The sequence below is a fragment of the Amphiura filiformis genome, chromosome 2 (assembly GCF_039555335.1).
Source record: "Amphiura filiformis chromosome 2, Afil_fr2py, whole genome shotgun sequence".
NCBI classification, from domain to species: Eukaryota; Metazoa; Echinodermata; class Ophiuroidea; order Amphilepidida; family Amphiuridae; genus Amphiura; species Amphiura filiformis.
This window is the reverse complement of record NC_092629.1, coordinates 40,437,710-40,460,850: the sequence shown is the minus strand read 5'-3', so window position 1 is coordinate 40,460,850 and position 23,141 is coordinate 40,437,710. Positions and strand designations below refer to the sequence as shown.

The 23,141-nt window shown below is 36.9% G+C and overlaps 2 protein-coding genes across 2 annotated transcripts in view; one reads left to right on the top strand and one right to left on the bottom strand.

Moving 5' to 3' along the window:
- LOC140146220 (DNA repair endonuclease XPF-like) overlaps positions 1 to 1,561 on the bottom strand; it is a 44,701-nt gene extending 43,140 nt beyond the window's left edge. Inside the window, exon 1 of the mRNA XM_072168001.1 lies at positions 1,457 to 1,561. Within this exon, the coding sequence (XP_072024102.1) occupies positions 1,457 to 1,530 (74 nt within the window). The 5' untranslated portion in view covers positions 1,531 to 1,561. The remainder of the gene's footprint in view (positions 1 to 1,456) is intronic.
- LOC140146219 (peptidylprolyl isomerase domain and WD repeat-containing protein 1-like) lies at positions 1,335 to 18,888 on the top strand. The gene is made up of 16 exons (XM_072168000.1): positions 1,335 to 1,375; positions 3,495 to 3,597; positions 4,780 to 4,882; positions 5,399 to 5,502; positions 5,878 to 5,973; positions 6,523 to 6,610; positions 7,158 to 7,263; positions 8,294 to 8,440; positions 9,522 to 9,596; positions 10,412 to 10,586; positions 12,035 to 12,132; positions 12,865 to 13,061; positions 13,768 to 13,917; positions 15,438 to 15,550; positions 16,725 to 16,876; positions 17,641 to 18,888. Exons 2-16 carry the CDS (start codon positions 3,498 to 3,500, stop codon positions 17,782 to 17,784), a joined length of 1,848 nt encoding a protein of 615 aa, XP_072024101.1. The 5' UTR covers positions 1,335 to 1,375; positions 3,495 to 3,497; the 3' UTR covers positions 17,785 to 18,888.
- Positions 18,889 to 23,141: the final 4,253 nt, after the last annotated feature.

The window sequence follows — 23,141 nt, the reverse complement described above, 5'->3', positions numbered from 1 at the left end:
TAAATAATGTTTATCACCACAATGAATATAACATCAATGACATAAGCATTTGTACCGGTACTCATTATGTTAAAGCGGGTCACTAACTTTCAACATAGTCTATGTTTTCAATGTTTTTATTTCAATGTCAATATGTTATTTTTTAACATCACAACAGCTGATTCTGTACTGTTTTCTTTCGCATTTTATTTAAGGTGCCCCGGCCATGAATGTGTGCCAAAATCACTTCCCCCACTCTATAAGGCTTGCCAATATTTTATTTCCCCCAGCTTCCTCCATACAGGACTTTTAATTATTGCACATATGCAGCCCCTTCACTTTTCAATTGCCAGCTATCCTTATAACACTATAAATTCTGCTTCCAGAGCAGTATGGCTTTCTTTTGCTCTGATTGACGATTTGACGTGCAGCTGGGCGCCCTGTTAAATGACCGACATACGCGGAGCTTTGTGTTGCCTTCAAGAGCGCCGCTCCATGCCGTGCCAGCAACACTTTTACATGTAATCGGCCAATCAGATAATCGGTTAATTTTGAATTTTGATGTTGTGATTGTTAGACGATTGAATCAGCCAATCAGAACAGTTTTTAATTTTTAATTTTTTTTCGATGGGGGGGGCATGGGTGGGGAATTTCAGGGGGGCAAAATCACCCAATTTTGGTCAAAATTCCTGCAAAAAGTGAACATTTTCTGGGGGAAATGGTGGGAGGGCAAGAATTCTTACTGGAGGATTTGCCCCCACCCCAAATGCCTAGTACAACAAGTCATACCTATAGAATATTTTCTCAATTTGAATTGTATCCTTTCTAGGTATGACTGATACCATAAAATTTGCGGCACTTCCCAATGCGATGTCATGACAAGTGCGCCACGTTTTTCCTGCACCGAATTGCCAATTACCGTACTACTCCATTGTACAAGAACATTGGTAACCAGCGCACTGCAGTGCCGGTCTGCTATTCAATTGTGTGGTGCATACGTCATATGAATATACAATCCACCGAAAAAAAATCATCGTATAGATCCCTGCAGTACTACCCCATGCACCACCGCGGCAGGCAAGGGCAACACTCAGGGGCCCCAAATCCGGGCCCCAAATCCAAAATCAACTTCTCCCTACAAACATGTTAATTTTAACATAAAAATGTGTGTTGTAAATATTATTTCTTATTATTAAAAAGTTCTCTTTAAAAATCCGGGTAAGCTTAAAAATTATTTTGATACTTTGATTCCCTGCAGTTTATTACGCTTTGCTAACAGGTTAAAAACTTTCTTGAAGCCACCGACTTTTAAAGACAGCTCGTCGCCAATTATCAACACACATTTGAAACGTTTCGTAGCGGTATAGTACTAAAAATAATCGTCTATTTTCATCAGGTAACTAATATTAGATTAATTTTGATATTCCTACTGTATTCTCTAAATATTCAAGATTTGTTTAATTTACTTTTTACTCACCTAGCTGTGACCAATAAGCCGTTTTCCTGGCACAAATCGAGGAACATTTCATTTTCGTACTCCAGTAATGCCATTTTGTATGTTGTTTATTTGTAGAGAGTTCCTATCCAACGTGCAGCACCACCACTTCAACCTCAAGTAAAATTATGTGCAGCTTAAAATATGCCATTCTGTGTGAAAGTACACTTGGAAATACACTTTGATCATGGTGGTACCAAGCTCAAACAAATATCTCATAATTTTTCAGATCGGTATAATTGGGGGCCCTACCGTACATCACTAGTCCTAAACTCAGATTCACACAATATAGGTATCCCAGGCAAACCGTAGTTAACACATTTTCTAGTCAGCGAAATTCGCCGAGACCGGGGCCCAAATACAATGCATATTTACATAGAAATTTGAATTTTTTTCGAGAACAGGTCGGTGAAGGAAACCTACATAAATATGTTTTCTATACTTCACTTGACCCAACAAATATATGATTTTTTATGGTGATAATCAAGTCGCACATGGAATTTTAGAGGGATTTTGATAGCAGTTCCATTAAAAAAAGCTGCTAGCTATCGCCATGAGACTAAGATCTAGAAACACCCCTAAATGCCATTTTGGGAAATTTTGCTAGCAAGTCAATCTTTGACAAGATGTAACTTTGTTACGGAAAGTGCTATGACAAAAATGTTTTCAGTTTTGGCTTTCTTAACTCAAGGGCTTTAATTTGATATGTAAAATAATTTGAATTCACCTAGCATACCTACAATTAATAGCTCATAACCGTATCATGATCATGTCATAATTGCAGACAAAATTTACCTGTGTTTTAGTTACAAAGTATCATGTTTTCTCAATGGACTCCAGAAGGTTTTTGAAACTCAATACCAAGAGTTCAGCGACCGCCATCCGGCGCCCACGTTATGAATTTTGTGTGCCGCATTTGAGATGCAAAATCTGAAAATAATTCATCATTTTGAAAATTTGTTGTTACATGTATGAGCTGAAAAAATTGGACGCTAAATTTGGCATCAAGTTTCAAGGGCCTAATAACCATAGTGGATGTATGTACCAATTTTGATTTAACACAATGACGAGGTGCTGAGCAGGTGAAAGCTCTTATCATTCTTTTATACAATTGTGTCGTAATCGGGAAATCGATGATGAAAAAATACTGGCTTGGACTGGGTCTTTGACTTTTATGTATATGTACCAGTATTACATTTGTTTCATACACTCTTAGATAACGAGAACCAATCAAAGCAAGCGTTAGAAAAATCCAAACCAAATTACCATTGATTGTGTCTAATGTTCACTCCGGGTACTACGCACAATGCTTTTGCGCTGGTTCGTGTCGCGTAGACATGGTCCATTTTTCGGACGGGTTGATGAATTTATATTTGGTTCTATTTTCCATTTTTCTATTTTTAGTGATAATTTTGTTATAAAAACAGCAAATATCACATGTTATTTTTTTCCTTCTCGTGTAGGAATAGGTTCTAGGCTCGTGCATTAAACACATCAACATCAGCGCGCAACCGCGCGTACATTATTTTGTCTTTATAATTTATCTCCCAACAAGTAATACGTGTTCATTTTAATCTATAAATAGAGTATAAGCACTGGAGGAAAACGTGATCGCAGCTAGTGTTCGTGGCTGCAATTGTGTTCTTTTGGGTGCAATGTGTTTTTTGGGTTTTTTTTACAAAAATTGACAAAAAAAGAAGGACTTTTTATAAACCCTAAATTACTTGTTATTCAAGGTTGGAACCATAGAAATACTGTTACCGGTACTGCTAAAAAAAAGTTTTGGATTCTTGCATTGTTTGTTTGAAAGCTGTCCACTGATAAAGTTGTACATTTTAATTACTTTTGCTTCTAATTCTATTGAACAGCCAAGGACACATTGAATTAACATAGGCCTACATTGTGTGGAAAATCGTGGTGCATTTTTTGTACTTCCAAAATCGTGTTTTCCCCTGATGTTGACTCTAGAGTTTATTTCAAGGAAATTTGATCACTGGATTATAAATAATTTGCATTCCAGAAAATGTCCACAGAGGGTAAAAGGGAAAGGGAAGAAGAAGATGAGGAAGAAGAATGGATTGGGCCTATGCCAACTGAAGCTGCTCAACCTAAGAAGAGAAAAGGTATTTATTTCCTAATTCGCCCAGCTCAAACGTAAATAAACTATTTTTGATTGCGCAGACCCCCCTTTTTTTTTCCCTTACCCCCACCTGCAATAGAAACATAATCTAATTAATGACACTTGCTCTTCTTGGACGGCTGCGGACGTCGCTCGGACAACAGACATACTTACATCATGGAGGCACGAAACAAACATTTTTCTACATACCGGTACCTTGAAGAAGCATTTATGATATGAAATGTTAGATGTATATCATCTGGACTGTACCTTGATGCCACACTGATTTACCTGTGGAGCCAATCTCAAAGCAGGAAAGCAAGAAAAAAGCTCAGCAAATTTAGTTTTGTTAAACCTTGCCTCTTGTAGTATCTGTGAAAATCAAACTAGAATAAAGTAAGCAGTCCGCACTCGTTGGAAGAAATTAAAGCAGTCAATGCTCATCTCTTTCGCCCCACTCGACTTACCCGGGAAATGGCCTTGTATAAATTATGCAAATGGGGTCACTGCTAACAATAGAAAATATCAGTTTTGATAAGTGTTCATAATACAGTCAACCCACAGCAGCTAAAAGGGGTATCCCATCATACATTGCAGTATATTTGTAGGCTCCATAGCAAATGTATACAAAATATAAACAAGAGCCCCATCAATATTGAGAGCTATGGATATATTCACAATACTCAAGGAGTGATATTTTTTTTCAAACAAAAGCCTATAAAGCACCCATGATTTTTAAGCAAATAAATGAAAATTGAAGTGAGGGATTTTGTGTACATTTTCTATGGCACATTCAGTTCTGTTATGGTACCACAAAGTATAATGGGATACTCCCTTCAGCTGCTGTGTAGTGAGCCTCTAGGCCTGTACACATATAGACTTATCTAGACGTCTGAATCTCATGAACCAACGTATGGGCTATTCCATGTAAAATCCTTGCTCCCTATGGAAGTTGACACAAGCACTGGTACCTCAATTTATGGTAGAACAATTCAATCCTGGTTAATTTTTATTGTGTTTCCAGTTGGATTTTATATTGTCCCCAAAATCCACACTTTTCCACCCCAAATGGCTCAAACCATTGAAATTGGTTACACTTTTATACTAGGAAGAAAGGTGTACATACATGTACATTTCCGCTATACTACATGTAGTATATGATATCATTATTTTTTTTATTTTGCAGTGTTGGAATTTGAAGATGTATATCTGGAGAACTTGCCATCGGCTGATTCATACGAGAAGAGTTATATGCACCGTGATATTGTCACTCATGTAGCAGTCAGCAAGTAGGTCATGTTTTTTAACCAGGGGAGGGAGGGGCCCTATGAGAAGAGCTATATATGCACTGTGATACTCATGTTTGTCATGTTTTATCCAGGGGTGGGGGAGGGGGATGGGAAGATTTTATCCATTAATTCTGCTTCACAATATTGAGAGAAATTGCACAATTGTAATTTTCTGTACTGTAGGACTCCACTTAGGCTTGTTTGTACTCATTTTAATGCATTTTTCATACTAATTCCAAATATGGTCATGAAAATGTACAATTCTGAAACTTTTTGATTTTTTAAAGAAAATTTGGAACTTGTCGTCTGCAGTCTACAGAGTTAATGTTAATAACATTTTCAGTTCTGAAGGACTCCACTGAACCAATACTAGGCTTGTTTGTACTCATTTTAATGCATTTTTCATGCTGATGCCACATGGTCAATTTGTCAATTTTTGAAGAAAAATTGGACCTTGTCATCTGCAGTCGACGTAACTCAGTAACATTTTCTCCCCATTCATTTTCTGTACTGAAGGACTCATTTCATAATCACAGCGAGTGTGGATGGCCATGTGAAATTCTGGAAGAAAAATGAAGGTGAAGGAATTGAATTTGTCAAACATTTCAGAGGACATTTGGGTAGGTATTTTCAGTTTTACACACATAATAATCGTCATGTTTTGTATGCGCAATAACTTCCTTTTGTCATTTAAAATTCAAGGGTCCCCTTTACAACAATATATTCTGCTGCCACTCAGATACATCAAATTCATTTCACTTCAGCGAGGTTACAACTGAACTCAGCACTTAGATTGTAATTATCCCCTAACTGCTCCCCGTAACAGCTGTGTGGAGTTAGGCAATGTGATGTAAAGTGCCTTGCCCAAGTGCGCATTAAGTTGAAGCTGCAGGGATTCAAACCCATACCTCGAGCTAGCCAGCAATTTTGACTTGAAGCCTTTACCGCTGGACTACCATGCCCTTATTTATTTGTTTGTTTTGTTTGTTTTTCAGGTAAAATCACAAGCATAGCAGTAAGCAGCGATGGTACATACTTGTGTACAGCAGCTGATGACAAATCAGTCAAAATATTTGATATTATAGGCTTTGGTAAGTACTATGTGTGTGGCATGGGTGGGAGGAGGTGTGGGATGCATGGGTGGGGGGGGGTGTAATGTTGATGATGACAAATCAGTCAACATATTTGACATTATAGGCTTTGGTAAGTACTATGTGTGTGGCTGGGTGGGAGGAGGTGTGGGATGCTGATGATGACAAGTCAGTCAAAATATTTGATATTATATGCTTTGGAAGTGCTATGTGTGTGTTTGTTTGGAGGTCATGCATGTGACATTGTCACGCACAATCATGGCCAAATAAATGCTCAACTCTTCTTCAACAGAAGCATACCACAATATCTAATATACTCTTATAAGTTAATAAGTTCGTATCATTTGTTGGGAGTGAAATTGTACAAAATAATGCATGCCTACTGATAAGCGCAATGATCTTATTTAATTGCTATAAAAATATGCAAGGGGTTTGGTTTATTTTTATTATTCCCCTGTGTCTGTCTGTGCATCCCTCCATTTGTGCGCCGAATGCAATATTTTAGTTTTTCATATAAATTGTGACAACTAATTTGGTTGTAAATTTCAGACATGATAACCATGATGAAGACTGATTTTGTTCCTGGTTTCTGTGAGTGGATCTGTAGGGGTGGTGATGCTATCATAGCTTTGGCTTGGTGAGTATATTTTTCTAACCACTTTCTTTTCCTTCTCTCTCTTATTTCAATTTTTCTTTTTCTTTTCTTTTTCTCCTTCTTCTCCTTGTCCTTTGTCAGAGTCTTCTCCCTTTTCCCCCTCCTTACACTTCTTATCCTTCTCTTTCATCTCCTTCTATGTGTACCCCATCTGTTACTTTTTTCTTCTTCTTCATTATCTCCTCCTCCTCCTTCCTCTCTTCCTCCACATTCTCCTTCTCTTTCTCATCCTTCCTCTTCTCTTTCTCCATCTTCTCCTACTTCCATTTCTCCTCCTTTTTCTTCTTTGTCTCTTCCCCACCTCTAGCTCCTCCTTCTCCCCTTGGTTTCTTCATTAATAGTGGTACATTTAAATGATCCAACTCTAACTAGATTGTCAGTGCATACCATTTGTCTTACTTTTATTACTTTTTTCTTTTTATATATTTTATATATATATATCTTTTCTCTTTTCTCCTTTAGTTCAGACAAGGATTCTATTGATATCCGTATATTAAATTGTATTTTTCTTTTCCCTTTTCTGCTTCAGTTCAGACAAGGATTCTGGCAATATCCACATATTTGATGGGAGCAGTGGTGGCAAGCCAATACATACAGTCACTGGATTACATTCAGTTCCTGTGGTACTCATGGCTGTAAGTTTTTTATTGTAACATTAAGGCCCCCAAAGGTTTGTCTCATGTCCTCCATGTGCAGTAGATTTAAGCTGCGCATTTAGGTTTGGTTGCTTAAAGTTGCAAGAGTTGAATTTTACTTCTTTACTCCTTATTACGAGGTGTGGTCAGTAAGTAATGAAAGTTGTCTTGTGACCCCATATATGGATTATTTTCAAGGCATTTCTCTATGATCACATAAACGTTTTACCTCTGTCTTTCAAACAACACATGTAAAAAGGATATCGCACAATTGATTACGTCATAGCATTAGCATAAAAACAATGGTCTACAGTCACTGGCTGAAAACAAGTCGATTTATTAAGAGAAATAAGATGCTGAAATGAGGTATTGTTGTATTTTTTGCATTTTCTCAGGAATTAAAGTATGGAGAATGCTGCCCTTTGGAATAGTAGTAGAACACAAACTTCCAGTTCATAAAACCACTTTTGTCAAGCTGTTAAGGTTTTAGTTTATGTGGTCAAATATATGTTGACAAGAGCAAGCTTTTTTTCTCTAAACATTTTGATATTGCCAACAATAGCAAACGTTTAAAACAGCAGGAAAATAATCCATGAAAGTATTTTGGACAAATGACATTAAAATTTAGCCGGCACTAAATTCAATCTATAGTTTAATTGTGTCAGTACATACCCAGATCCATATTGACGACATCCTATGATTAGAACAGTGTTGAAATTCCATGTCTAATACCGTAAAACCTCATCTACAAGCATATAGAGTGCTTCTGATGAAAGCTAAATTATTCCAGGCGCCATTATGGAGTTTGAGCAAATAAATTACAGATCCAAGCATATACAAACAAGTATTATTGTAAGACAAATCTATTGTATTGGTATATTTACGATTGGTTCGTATTAATTAAGCTTTCAGCCAAAACACTACATGTATATGCTTGTAGACGAGGTTTTACGGTATTTGCAGTCCAAAATTGATAGCAAAAAGATAAAAGATGGACACTCTGTTATAATGTCTTATCTTGTCTTCACAGTACAATCCAGTTGCAGAGGTAGTCGTATCTATAGACAAACAAGGAATGGTGGAGTACTGGTCTGGTCCAAAAGGAGATTATAAGTTTCCTAAGAATCGACTCAAGTTTCAATTTAAGACAGACACTGATCTGTACGAATTTGTGAAGGTAAGGCAAACTGATGTTTCTTCTTGTCAAGTCAAGTTAAACTTTATTTATTGTCTTTATTTATTTGTCTGTCTGTGTGTCATGTCTCTGTCTGTCTGTTTGACCCAGTTTACACCGGGAGTTTACATTAGAGGCTCTTCGTTCGTATTGCCTGTCCCCGCCCAGGTGTATATAGATTCCAGCTTAATTTGTTCAATGTCGGAAAGGTAACAGCCTTGCTGTGGAGGAGGTGCAGCAATGCCCCAGCAGCAAATTTACATGGAAGTAATTTGCCCAATGGCTTTGAAAGAGAGATGGGCACTCCTGTGAATACCGCTTTATCTCCTTTCCTTTTAACTGGACCTTGCATTTAGAGAAAAGTCCCAAAGTTGATTTGAACTTGTTTGCTACCAAATTCTGTCAATGAGCCAAGTCTAGTGTGGACAGGTATGTTATACAGCAGCACAGTGTGACTCACTTCAAAAAATTACTATTGAATGTTGCTGAGAAGCATGTGTGGTCGGAGTGTAATATGTGGGTTTCTTTCTACCTCACAATGATGAGGCCCATACATCTCTCTAACATTGTTATCCCACGTTTTGAGCAGCAGTGTGGATTTTAGTAGCAACAATGTGTAGCAAACTTCGCAGCCGAGTGAAATGAAATGAATGAATGTGTGTCACTGTGTCCCATATAGAACAGTACAGTCCGATTTCTCGAAGCTTGGCTAGTGGCCAGGCTTCCTAAGCCAGCAGACTAGCTCTACCAATGTGGATTCATTTATTGATTTATCTTCCTAGGTGATGTATGATGTGGAATTGTAAGCTCTGGTATATAGGACTAATTGGGCTTAAGCCTGATGGCTTAGGAAGCCTGACCACTAGCCATGCTTTCTGGGGTATAAGCACCAAACTACCATGTATTTGTTCATACCACAATAAACAAAATATAATGTCAGGCCTAAAATGGCAGGCCTTAAAAAACAAACTCAACTTCACTTCAAACTTCTCGAAAGTTGACTTTCATTTACTGATTAAATGTAAATACCGACTGATATGAACAATGTTTTACAATATTACTGTTTTGTGACTTTTGTTTTCAGTGTAAGACTATCCCAACAGGTCTGGCATTCTCACCGGATGGCAAACTATTTGCCACAATAGCAAAAGATAGAAAGGTAAGTTCACATCCAGGACTGTTAAAGAAAAAGTAAAGGTGCAGTGATTTATAGTGTGCTACATACACTGTATGTCATAGAGGCATTAACCCACAAGCCTCAGCCCAGACATTTTGAAACATTTAGGGACTTAGAGTTGAAGAGCACACACCCTATCAGGGTTTACTTACAAATACAAATCACATGTATTTACGCGTTCACACACTTTCCCTATCAGGGTTTACTTTTAACACACAAATCACATGTATTTACGCGTTCACACACTTTCCGTAACACTTCAAATGCAAAGTAAAAAGTCCAACACCAACAAAATTCTTGAAAATGAACAAGTTCATATGTGACCATCCAGCACAACTAATAACAATCATTATTTTTGAGATATTCAACCAAAATATTCTGCTTGAAATTAGCTTTAAAATGATGTATATTATGTTTATAGTACTTGACATTTAAGTAGTGAAAAATCAATAAAACAGTCAATAAATCCTTTGTTTCCTGTTGTTTATTGTTAAGTTCAATGGAGCATATCTCAATAGTGGCACTGGCGACATCCGGGCTCAGTTGTGGTGGATGGTCACATATACTCAGCCCAGAGGGTATTTTTTTATTATTTTAACAACATGTGTCTCAATTTCACTGAATACCAGCTTTTTTCTAATACTAAAATATCAGTTTTGATGAAGAAAAATGGGGGATGAAGCTTTTGATCAGTAAGCTGATCTTTTTTAAAATCCAAAGTTCATTTGATGAATTTTTGTGATAACATTTAAAATGCCAACTTTCATAAATGTCTTTTGTTTTTGTTTTTTTGACAGATTCGTGTGTTTAGGTTCTTGACTGGGAAATTATCTCGCGTATTTAACGAGTCACTGCAGACATTCAGTGAATTACAACAGATGAGGCAGCAACTACCTGATATGGAGTTTGGGCGGAGAATGGCTGGAGAGAGGGATCTGCAGAAATCAGATGCATTCAATAATGCAAATATAGGTGAGCAGAGTCTGATTTAAGCTGTGGCTAGGCGTCCCGAGACAGTCGATTTTGTGTCGGGCCAGTAAATATTCAACAATGCTGACCAGGCGGGCCAGTAGAATTATGAGATGATTATGAGACAAGATATATTATTAAAATAAATGTTTTTTATGTCTGATGTAGGAGAGTGTTTTTTAGCTCTCCTTAGTTGACCATTCTCTCCTTACATTCTATTGTAAATGCTCTAAACAGCTCTCCTTGAAGGCTGCAGAAGAGCTATTTAATGCTCTCCTTCAAATTCCAAAAGACAGTCTCTACCATTTAGGGCACATTTTCTGTGCTACCGCTGTAATTTATAATTTTGTTTTCCGATTTTTTGTCGCTCTATTGTTGTCCTTGCATACATCAGAAGTCACAAATTGTATACAGCTATTGTAATTTGTTCTCTGTTTGGATGACTATGTGTATTCTCAATGAAGTGCTGATTAGCAAAGATGGGAACATGCCATGCTGGACATTTCATGTCTTTGTGCTCAGGGAGGGACCAGTAATTTGTGTTGACTACACAGCGCTTCCCAACACAGTGTTTAGAAAGTTGGGCCAGTATGTTTAATGCTGGGTCAGTTGTAGCTTCGGAGATCTTTCAGTTGTGCTGTTGTAAACCTGTAGAACAATATTTCAATGTCAGTTTAATTTGCTGCTAGTCTTGAGACCTGTAAGAAGAACTTAAAAAATATTCCTTTTACAACTTTTTATGTTTCACAAACTAGCCTGGGCAGCTTTCTGGAAATTGGAATGCCTTTGGCGAAGCCAATCCCTGCCAATCAAAACAAAAATCAAGCTGTTTGAGACAACTCGTGTTACTGTCTTTCTGTACTGGTGCGAGTCATGGGTAATCACCAAGGACATGGAAAACAAGATCAATGCCTTTGCTACAGGGCATGTTAAACATCAAGCGTGTGGATCGGATTCCAAATGAAACCATCTACAATCTAACCAACACCACTCCACTGGTTGCCAGAGTCAAGATTCATCAACTCAAATTTCTCTGCCATATACTGCATCTTGAAGATGACGAGCCTGTGAAAGAACATGGCCTTTATATTCCACCACACGGGAAGAGGAAACCGGGACGGCCACTCACACTGTACTTACAGTATGTCCAGCACCTCCTGGGAGATACTGAAGGGATGCTGCAGCCAAACAAAATTGATTCGCTTGCCCAAGATCGCAATAGTTGGAGAAAGCTTGTAGTCGCCGGCTCTGCAACCGACTGATGATGATGATGATGAATGTAAATTGTATTTTGTTAATGCAAAAGTGCCATTAGCGTCTTATGGCAGATACCAGTGCTTTACCAAGTGTTCAATAGTATTATATTATTATCATTGCTATTTATTTCACTCCTGTGTCCCTCTTAAAAAATAACTATTATTTAACAGTAATATTGTGGGTTTTTTTTACAGTATTTGATGAAACTGGACATTTTGTGTTATATGCCACCATGCTTGGAATCAAAGTACTCAACCTACACACAAACAGATGCAGCAGAATTATTGGAAAGGTCAGTATCAAGAAACACAGGGATGAGATTTTTTGACTTTTCAAAGCTGTTTTCAGACTTTTTTTTTTATATCTGAGGTCATTTACACCCCTGTCTTATATATGACTGAACTGAACTGAACTGAACTATGCCCGGATGGGGGCATTGCATTACATTGTACAAAAACAGGGTTAGTTGTAGATACATATATGAGTTTCAAGCCATCAAACCGGCAATTGCATATTTCAAATATGGTTGCCCGTATGGTATTTCCAGCATGGAACAGTACTTCAGTTGAAAAAAATGGTAGGGGTATTTATTAAAGGAAGGCGTTTATTAGAGGAAATTTGTAAGCAATACTTACAACTCCTCCTCCCCCCCCTCTTTTGTTTCTTCTCCTGACTCAAACTCAGTCAGAATAAGTTTGAGATGCTCAAAACTTTCAAAACTTACATTCTTATAGATGAGTTGACTTGTGACATCATTGCCTAGCAGTATGCGCGTACATCATCACAATTCCCAGTGTTCCTTCCCTAGCAGTATGTGCGCGCATCAAATTTTGTTCAGGGCCGGTGCTTTTAAACTCCCACCACATAATAATAAGGCTATTGAACAGTGTAGTGGTTGTATGCAGTTCGCTGAAGCATATCGATATACCAGTCTCTTACCTTTGATGATATATATATATATACACATTATTTGTGAACCTGGTTTCAATAGTTTTATACTTATTTTACCTATTTTGTATTACAGCCAGAGAACACCAGATTTTTACACTTAGCTTTGTACCAACAACAGAAGGGGCAGAAGGCTGCCCTCACCCTAGAAATGCAAGCGTCTGATAACCCAGGCTTACAGAAGGATACATCAGACCCCATGTTAGTGTGTACGGCATTCAAGAAGAACAGGTTTTATTTATTCAGTCGGAGGGAGCCCGATGACACGAAGAGGTGAGTTGACGGGTGGCAGTGAGGGGGGTCGGATGCGATATCGCCATTTTGGGGGATTTCCTCCAAAATTGGACAATTTTCCCAAATTTGATGTCACAGATGGATTTTTCAATTGTTTGCCATTCTAAATATGTTACATTTATATACGCTGGCAAAGTTATGTACTAATCAGATTAACTACCATAGCAATAGGTGAAAACAATCTTTGTATATGCTGTGTTGCACTGGTACATTCACCCGGTACCTCTGCGTTGAACCCCCGGGGTTGAACCATATCATCATGCTATTCACTCGCTCCTGTAAGATTAGTATATTTAAAAAAAACGGTATTGTATTCAATCTATGATTGCAGACATACGCAGGTGATGAGTACTATAGTAGTGCTAGGCTAGAAATGATCCACTTTCATAGTTGGTTGAAAAGAAAAAAAACATCTTTATCGTAATATCATAAAAAATGACCCATCGTTATAGTGCAACGCAATATATTCAAATGGTTTTCACCTATTGCTATGGTAGTTTATCCGATTTATTACATAACTTCGACAGTGTATACTTAAGACCAACAGTTTAGCAGTTATGATGCCAAATGTTTCATTAATTCCCGGTTTAAGACCAACCTTAAAAACAAAAACACAAAGGTATTTTAAGTCAGATGTACATTTCTAACACTTGTACAACATGTTTTTTTTATTACCTCATATCAGTGCTGATGCAGAACGTGATGTGTTTAATGAGAAGCCATCGAAAGAAGAGCAAATGTCTGCAACACAGGGCTCACTATCATCAAGGATATCCAACCAAGCAGTTATACACACTACACTGGGAGATATACACTGCACGCTTTTTGCTACAGAGTAAGTTTAATGCTATACTATAATCAAAGACAGAATTAAAAAGACTAGTTTGTGTCTGACATCATCTATCAATCAAACTTGGGCGCGGTTTGTTTACGAGTGTTGTGGTAATCGAGTTTCTGAATGTGGCAGTAAAACAGCATGCCTTAAATTTGAGTCTAAGTAATGGGAAACTTTCTTTCCCAGAAGGCATCATGTCAACAATGTCTAGAAAAATTAATTTTGCCTAATTATAAAGTTATGACATTTTTTGCCATTCTCTGCAATTCCTTTGCTCGAATCAGCACCAGATGAATCAACCTTTCTTTTACCTGCTACTAACCAGTGTTTGAAATAAGCACTTGTCCTCTTGTCCTCTTGCCCAAAAATCACTGGGGACAACCATATTGAGCTATGTACTTATCCCCTGGACAACCACTATATTTTACCTCCAAAAGTATGGCACATTTTGGGGACAACCAAAATGTAGTGAGGACAAGCAGAATTTATGCTTTAGTTATCCTCGGGATAACCTCCATATTTTCCTTATTTCGGACACTGCTACTAACCAATCAAGGGTCGTGGGGAGTTTGATTGACAGCGACATGGGATGCAAACTAGTAGTCTTTTTAATTCTGTCTCATATTATATCCTAAATAAAGATGAGTGGTGCACCCCATACTGAACCGGTTACCCGGACTGGACGTAGAGCGGGTTGGGGATAGGGAGGATTTTATCATCAAAAATATTCAATCAAGATTTTATACATTCTGCACTTGGGGATATAAACTGCACCCTTTTTGCTACAGAGAAAGTTTAATGCTGTACTAAACCAAGTAAAGATGAGCGGGCAACCCATACCGCACTGGTTACCTGGACTGGACCATACAGGGGTTGGGAATGGGAGAATATTTTCATCAAGAATATTCAATCAAAATGTTACACATGCATGGAGATATACACTGCCCCCTTTTTGCTACAGAGTAAGTTTAATGTTTTACTATCCCAAATAAAGATGAGCCCCATACCAGACCGGTTTTCCAGACTGGACCATACCCTAGGGGGCATCTTGTATTTCCAGTATAATGTCACCCGCATACTCGCAAAATAAAGGTGTTTTTCATGGCTGGGGTATCGCTAATTAGGGTATATCAAAATCTACAAAAATGGGGGGAAAGGGTACCTAAAACACACGAAAGTTGCTCGAAAAGGGAAGCTAAACTCAGCACCAAGATGCCAACAAAAATCAGTTGAATTTAGGTAAAATTCTGTGTGACATTGTACTCAAAACTCCTCAAAATGTGTGCTTTGGGTACTTTTTTAAAGTCCTTGTTTGCAGGTCATATACAACTTGAAATACAAGTGCCCCCCCCACAAGACCATACAGGGGTTGGGAACAAGGTGTATGAAATTCAAATGAAGCTGCTTAATGTGTTCATTCCATTTAAAATCCACACTCCCCCTCTGGAAGATATTTCCAAAATCTTCCACAAGGGTAGTATGGATTTCAAATGGAATTGCCCAATTTGTTTACTGTACAGGTGCCCAAAGACAGTAGAGAATTTCTGTGTACACAGCAAAGACGGCTACTACAATGGGCATATAATCCACAGAATCATCAAAGGATTCATGATACAAACTGGAGACCCACTGGGTAAGTAATAACCCTTTCTACACGGGTGTCGACTGCAGACAACAAGTTTCATATTTTCTTTAAAAATTCAAATTTTAGAATTGAACATTTCCATGACCATATTTGGAATCGGCATGAAAAATGCATGAAAATGAGTACAAACAAGCCTAGTATTGGTTCAGTGTTTCTTGAGATAGCTCTTGATATTTTGAGAAAATATATCAAAAATTCGACTTTTAATGTTTTAATTAACCAATGTATATTAAAAGGGTTGGGCTGTCAATACTATCCCACTCATGTGGGTGTTCATTAACAGTAAAATCGGTAAAACTACTATGCAGTATGACATGTGACCGTCCACGGCGAATGAGCCGTAAATTCCTCCCCCGGTCAATTTTGTTTTATTTCGTGTTTAAAAAATAAACATCATAAACTTTAAAATGGAATATCATTTGACTTCAAACGATATCCAGAAGCGAGGTTATGGTTTGTTAAACTTTGCTCCTTCAACAAAATTATAGCTTTTACGTTTTTACATGTGTCTCTTTTTCCACATTGCTGGCAATATATATCAAACAGTCATAATTGGCGGTCATTTCAAATCATCCCCAAGTCAACGAGGTTTAAGAAAGTTCTCTCATTGTTAATTGTTGGTTATGCATACCTGTACAAAATACAATGCCTGGTAACCCACCACTTGAACAGGATTTAGCAAAAGCAAACAAAGACCAGAGCTATTAAAAGTTCTATAGCCGGCCATCTAAGGTAGAAGCTTATTATCCACTTCAACAATAGGATTATTGATTAGTTTTTGACTATCAAAATAAGACGGAAGTCGGGCCAGCTTAAGGTATCGATGAATACGACCTTCGTACACATTTTACACCGTAACACAGAATACAATTTAGGGAATTTACGGCTCGTTTGTGCTGCCGGGTCACACATATGGTCAAGATTCGCCTAATGGCGCACATGGCCTCCTTTGTCATGCTTCTTTCTTTTAATTACAAATGGACATGAGAATGTAATAATATTGTGTTAATACTCCAAAATCAATATATAAAGTTAATTTTACACTGTATCTCAACACACTTAGATGACAAAAATAGAAAAAAATCACACAAGGCAGCCTTTTGTGATATGGCAGTACAATGTATGTGATGCAGATGACAAATTTCCACAATAATTCTTGCAGGTAACGGTACTGGTGGCGAGTCGATATGGGGCGGAGAATTTGAAGATGAGTTCAACCCAAAACTAAGGCACGACAGGCCGTATACACTGAGTATGGCCAATGCAGGCCCAAACACCAATGGATCACAGTTCTTCGTTACCGTTGTACCATGCGTAAGTTACAAAATTAGGGTTGGCCCTATATTTCTTATTTTCTTGTAATTCCTATATTCTTCTGTATTTAGGAAATTCAAAATGTTTTCTTTTCACTTGCCCTTGTGAAATTTGAAGTAAAATTGACACATTTTGTGTGCAGTTGTCATTTTCAGCAGGTCAGCGCAGCGGGTAGATTTTCCAGGCCTCTATTTTTTGCCCAGTTTATTATTATTTACTGTTATCTCAGTATTATGGCAAATACTCTGCACTATAAAAGAGAAATTTGGTTTATCAATGAAAAACCTGTTTCTTGATCAAAAAGCTTGATTCCTCAATCCAAATAGCATCTGGTTTCTTGTTCGAAAAACTAGGTTCTTGAAATAATTAGCTTTTGTAGTGTGTAAACACTTGACATGCATTTGGAGCACCATCATGCATTGCAGTGTATCTATTATGCTCCGTAGCAAATATATGCAAAATATAAGCAAGAGCAGCTTAAATATTTAGAGCTACAGATAGTTTCACAATACTTTAGAGGTCATATTTTTTCAAACAAAAGTCTTAAGTAATTGAAAGTTGAAGTGAAAGACTATGTGTACACTTTCTATAACATGTGCAGTCATATAATGGTACTGCAAAATATGATGGGATAGACTTTTCAGTTGCTGTCAATATATTCTCTGAATCAAGTCAATTTGTTACTCACATAATTTCAACTTGAGTAGGCCATGTCAATATGATAAAATTACATTATTCATTTATTTTTCTTTGTTTTTATTCAGCCATGGTTAGACAACAAGCATACAGTATTTGGCCGAGTTCACAAAGGAATGGAATCTGTACAGAAGATATCGGAGGTCAAAGTTAACCCTAAAACCGACAAGCCATTGGATGATATCAGGATCATTAGCATATCAATCAAATAAGTATAAAATGCAAAACCATACAAGGATTGGAATCCATGTAAAAGATATCTGAGGTCAAAGTTTACCCCAAAATAGACCTAATCCATTGGATGATATCTGAGAGAACTTAATTGTGATGTGATCACGCTAAAGGAGTCTGACGGCTATCAAAATCAAAACTTGGTTAAAAACTTTTAATTTCATTACAGGAGCCATTCTCAGAGCTTTATTTTGCTGAAAACCCCATCATAATTAGACGTATGGTTCCAGAGATATGGCCATTTTAATTTTGCTCAGAACAGTAAAATACAAAGGAAGTTGAATACTATTATTGGCTATATCTCTTCTTCTGCTCCAAATCAATATTTCTGACTTCCAACTCATTTGGCTTGATCACATCACAGTTATGAGAAGCACCACTCCGATCACACAACTCAGGACAGTGTGATTCGCTGGCATAGTGCATGTTAGAATATGACCGTTACTAGGTCAACTGGCTCACGCCTTCTTTGTTACGAACCACTGATCGAAATGATCACATCACAAAGCCTATGTCATAATTCAGAACAGTGGCGTAGCCAGTGGGGGGTCAGGGAGGCTGACCCCTCGTCATGGCCGTCGGTATATGTAAGGCCGTCGGTAGACGAAAGGTGTTGGCGAATAAAAAAATTGGGTTAACAACAGACTATTTTTTACCCAGGGTGACAGAAAAAGGGGAGAATTATAAAAAAAATGATGAAAAATTGGGAATGAAATTGAATTTTACATACAAATTTTGTGTTTTTATGTTGGTACCGCCTATAATCCTTTCTTTTTTTTTTGCTCTTCGCTTTTTCAAACCATGCAAAAACTTTTTGGGTCAACAAACCACAACTTCCGTCGGCAAAAAATATTTCTGTCGGTAGGGGGTACAAGTTGTGCCCCCTGCGGTTCCAAAATCCTGGCTACGCCACTGATTCAGAACAGGTGTACGAGCCCAGGCTTGAACCAGTAACCAATGGTTACTAACATGCGCTACGACAACGAATAGCCGGACCTTGTGTAAGAACTGTGCTTTAAATATGGTAATGAGGATGGAGGACGTAAACAAAGCAGACTACGTAAATAAAAATATCTTTTCTCATCGTTTCTGTAAGCCATAAATATGCATCTTTTTCATAGGTAATTTAACAACCTTTTAGAAACAAAGTCTTTGGAAGTGCAAGTTAGGCCTAAAAAAAAAATTGTTTGATTGGCGTAACATAAAAAAAAAAAATTTTAGGGTAGGTAGGTCGGGATTCTTTTTTTTTTTTTTTTACTTTTTAAGCTGTAAATTTCGTTTGATAAAGGCTTTGGAACTTTTTTTTCTTTTTTTTTTTTAAATTGATTTATTTTAATAAATTTTTTTAATTTTATTATTTTTATGGAAAAAAAATAATAAAAAAAAGTTAGGGTCGGGCCTAATTTTAGGGTAGGTCGGGTTACGCCAATCAAACAATTTTTTTTTTAGGCCTTATTTGGATTTGTTTTTCAATTCATATTACTGATTGGGCTGTTCCATTTAAAATCCATACTACCCCTGTGGAAGATTAGGGAAATGTCTTCTACAGGGGGAGTTAGTGCCGTACTATTACACTGACTTTCCTATTCGGCGAGAATGACAATTTTGACCTCCTCGTCTGTTTACAAACAGAGAGGTAGACAAAAGACCGTTCCGCTTGTCCAAACACTCAAGTATCAGAAGGATGCTCCACAATAGCGTAATTCACGTAACATGAATAGGGATTCAAAAGCTGTTAAGTAGAACCATGTGCTTCTTTTGTCCAATTTGCCATCAAGATTTCGAATGGAATCAGTTCAGACCCAGAACACGATCATGTCAGAAATTGATATTTTGTTCTGGGACTGATTATTCGGACTAAGGGGGAGTATGAATTTCAAATGGAATTAGCACATTGACCAACTTCAATTGAAACTCATCTTATTTGTAGAAGATTCAGGTTGAATCTTTCTCAGAGGGTGTATGAACTTCAAATGGAGCTGCCTTATGTGTTCATTCCACTTGAAATTCATATTTCCAAAATCTTCCACAGGGGTAGTGTGGATTTTTAATGGAACAGCCCAATGTATAGCCCTTTTGTTTCAACATTCAATTTGTGGTTGTGCATAGTGATTGACAGCTGCACTGTACCAAAATCTTAATTTTGTATATGATTCTCCATGGCTTCAAAATTAGTACTGTCTCTTCAACAGAGCCCTCTATAGGCTCTATAGCCTCTTCTCATTATACTGTACAAAGTAAGACCTGGCCTGCGACATTTACCGAGTGGCCACTTGGTGTCCTCAAAATCAGTACAGGCAGTTTGTACAGAGTGCCTGAGCCTGATGACACCAGTAACATAAGCATATCATAATCAAATAATTTTATATATTTGAACAAAAAGTGCAAGTAGGGATAATGTAGTTGTGATAATTTAGGTAAATTTGATACTTGTTAGACAAAATGAAATAAAACATCTTTTTTTAATTAAAAGTGACACATGTTTGACAAAAATGTCTTTATTTATATTTGAACAGTTTATTTTAAATCACAAAGCCTAGTTGTTACAAAATACTGTAAAAGTGTGAATTTTCATGCTACATTTATTGAGCTATTCAAGTGAAAATAACTATATTTTTTATACGCACAAATATGTGATATGATCCAGGGGAATGAGTCACATGTCGACCCTGGTCGAAAATGAGTTTTAAATATCTTTCTAAGGTGGACATTTAGAGCTTTCAGAAACTGAAAACCCCATGTTTTATGTGATCCCTGGAATTATGTGATCTCTGTAATGTATTTTATTGTTTAAATTTGCTTTTTAACATGTTGCCTGTACAGCGCTCAGTGGCTTGCTTGCTTGCAATAGGCGCTTATTATTATTATTATTATTATTATTATGTTGATACGACTTTGCTTTGTGAAGTTACGTCAATTTATCAATCACTGAAAACAAAAGAAAACAAAAGAATTTTAACACTTTCTTTGCCAGTATCTCAAAATCAACATTAGCGACATCCGACTCATTTCCCTTGATCGTGTCACATATATTCCTTTTGTGTATAGTTCAATGCATGAAAGCTCAGAATCGCTCAGTTAAAAAGAATTGAAAGCATTTGTAATGCTGATACTGATTATTGATTAAGAATATAAATAAGTCAACTCATTAATATATAATCTCTGATATATAATGAAAGACAAAGATAAAGATAATTTATTGCGTCTGACGTCACCTGTCAATCAAACTCGAGCATGGTTTGTTTACAAGTGTCGTGATGATGACTTGCTGAACGCGGATTTATAACCGGGCGCCTTATTGTTAATTTTGCACCTTTCGACATGCAAACCATCTCAAAAGTTAGGTCTTTATAGTAGGAAACTTTCTTTGGTGAAGGCACCATGTCCACAATGCCTAGAAAAGCTGCTTTTTGCCTTGTAAAAGTACTGAAATTTTTCGCCATTTGCTGCTATTCCTTTTCTCCGATCAGCACCAGATAGATCGGTCTTCCTTTACGCGCTGATTAACCTGTGTAAACCAATCAAGGATCGTAATTGACAGTGACATCAGACGCGATAAATTCTTTTTATCTGTGTCTTTAATTATAGTACATTTAAGGAACCTTTGGACTATGTTTGCGTGACAAGAGGTAGGTTGGATTTGAGGTGCATGTGCATTGGTTTAAGGGGGTACTACACCCCTGTGGTAAATATGTGACTATTTTTGCATTTTTCTCAAAAAATAATAACACAGTGGTAACAAAAGTAATATATATTATTGGGGCAAGGAATCCAATTTCTACACTGAAATTTCAGTGACGCAAGACAAGTGGTTCAGTATATATGATAGGAAATGAGGTACATCCTAGCGGTACCTCTTTTCTTATCATAAATAACAAACCTCTTGTCTTGGGTCACTGAAATTCCAGTGTAGTAATTGATTCCTTGCCCCTATAATATACATAACTTTGTTACCACTGTGTTAATAGTTTTGAGAAAAATGCAAAAATAGACACAATTTATCGAGGGTGTAGTACCCTTAAAATGGTATTTAGAATATCAAATGGAAGTTAATATTAGCACCTATGGGCATCTGCAGACATGTATCGATGTTAACCTTTCGTTAATGCTTCACACCTAGCTACACCCAACTCGTTTATTTACACACTCCACACAAGAAGCTTATTGGAAAGGCTAGCATCGGGCGACAGCGATAGATGCAAGTATGAATACAACATCATTCAAATGTTTAATCCCTTACAATCTTTAGGTCCGAGAAGTGTGAAAGTTTGTGAATGATGTTCTCTATACGTCAGTGGAGAATAATGGTATGCAACTTCATCCTTTATGATACTATGGCAGTAAATACTCGGACTAGAATTCAGAATCCACAGTCTTTTGATAGTAATGGTTGAGTAAACATTGTCTAAACACTAGATAAAAAGACAGCTTTGTACTACAGACCTTTGGTTTAAGCCACGCACACAAAATATTCTGTTACTCCCCGACGTAAGTATCACAAATGCAGGCGTGTATCAAACACAATGTGAATTCGAAAAATCCCAAAAGTAATAACACATATTCATTATTCATTATACGCCTCTTGCAAACTGGAATGTGTATGTGGAATGTTGTAATTTTAATAACCGATGCTAAGGAAACAAACAGGTATAACTATAATATTAAGGGGTGGGGTATGAACGTTTGGACAGTATTTATTGTGGGACATTAGAGCATATCAGACATTGAATTACATGAATACGAAGAATGTCCTTCTGATATCAAATAATTTTGATTTTTTGAAATTCGCAATATAATACACATTTTATGGCAAATGATTAAAAATTGATATTTAACAGTACTTGAAGTAAACTTTATAAATCTGATGATTTATACTTAAAGTGTATGTAAGTGGGATGAAAAGCTGACCATCAATTGAAAATTTTGACCTTTCGTATTGAAGATATGGATTTTCTTCCCAAAACACCAAAAAAATTCGGTCTTTTTGGGAAAAAAATCCATATCTTCAATATGAAAGGTCAAAATTTTCAATTGATCATCGACTTTTCCTCCCAGCTACATACACTTTAAGAATATGTCATTAGATTTATAAAATTTACTTTGAGGACTGTTATATATCAAAAATGTGAAAAATATCAAATTTTTTTCAAAAAATGAAAATTATTTGATATCAGAAAGACATTCTTCGTATTCAAAATGCAATTTGATTTGTCTGATATGCTCTCATGTCCCACAAAAAATACTGTCAAAATGCTCATTCCAGATCCCTTAATCAAACTCAAGAATAATATCATACAAATCCTCCTACTCACACAGTACACTTGATTTAGACATGCAT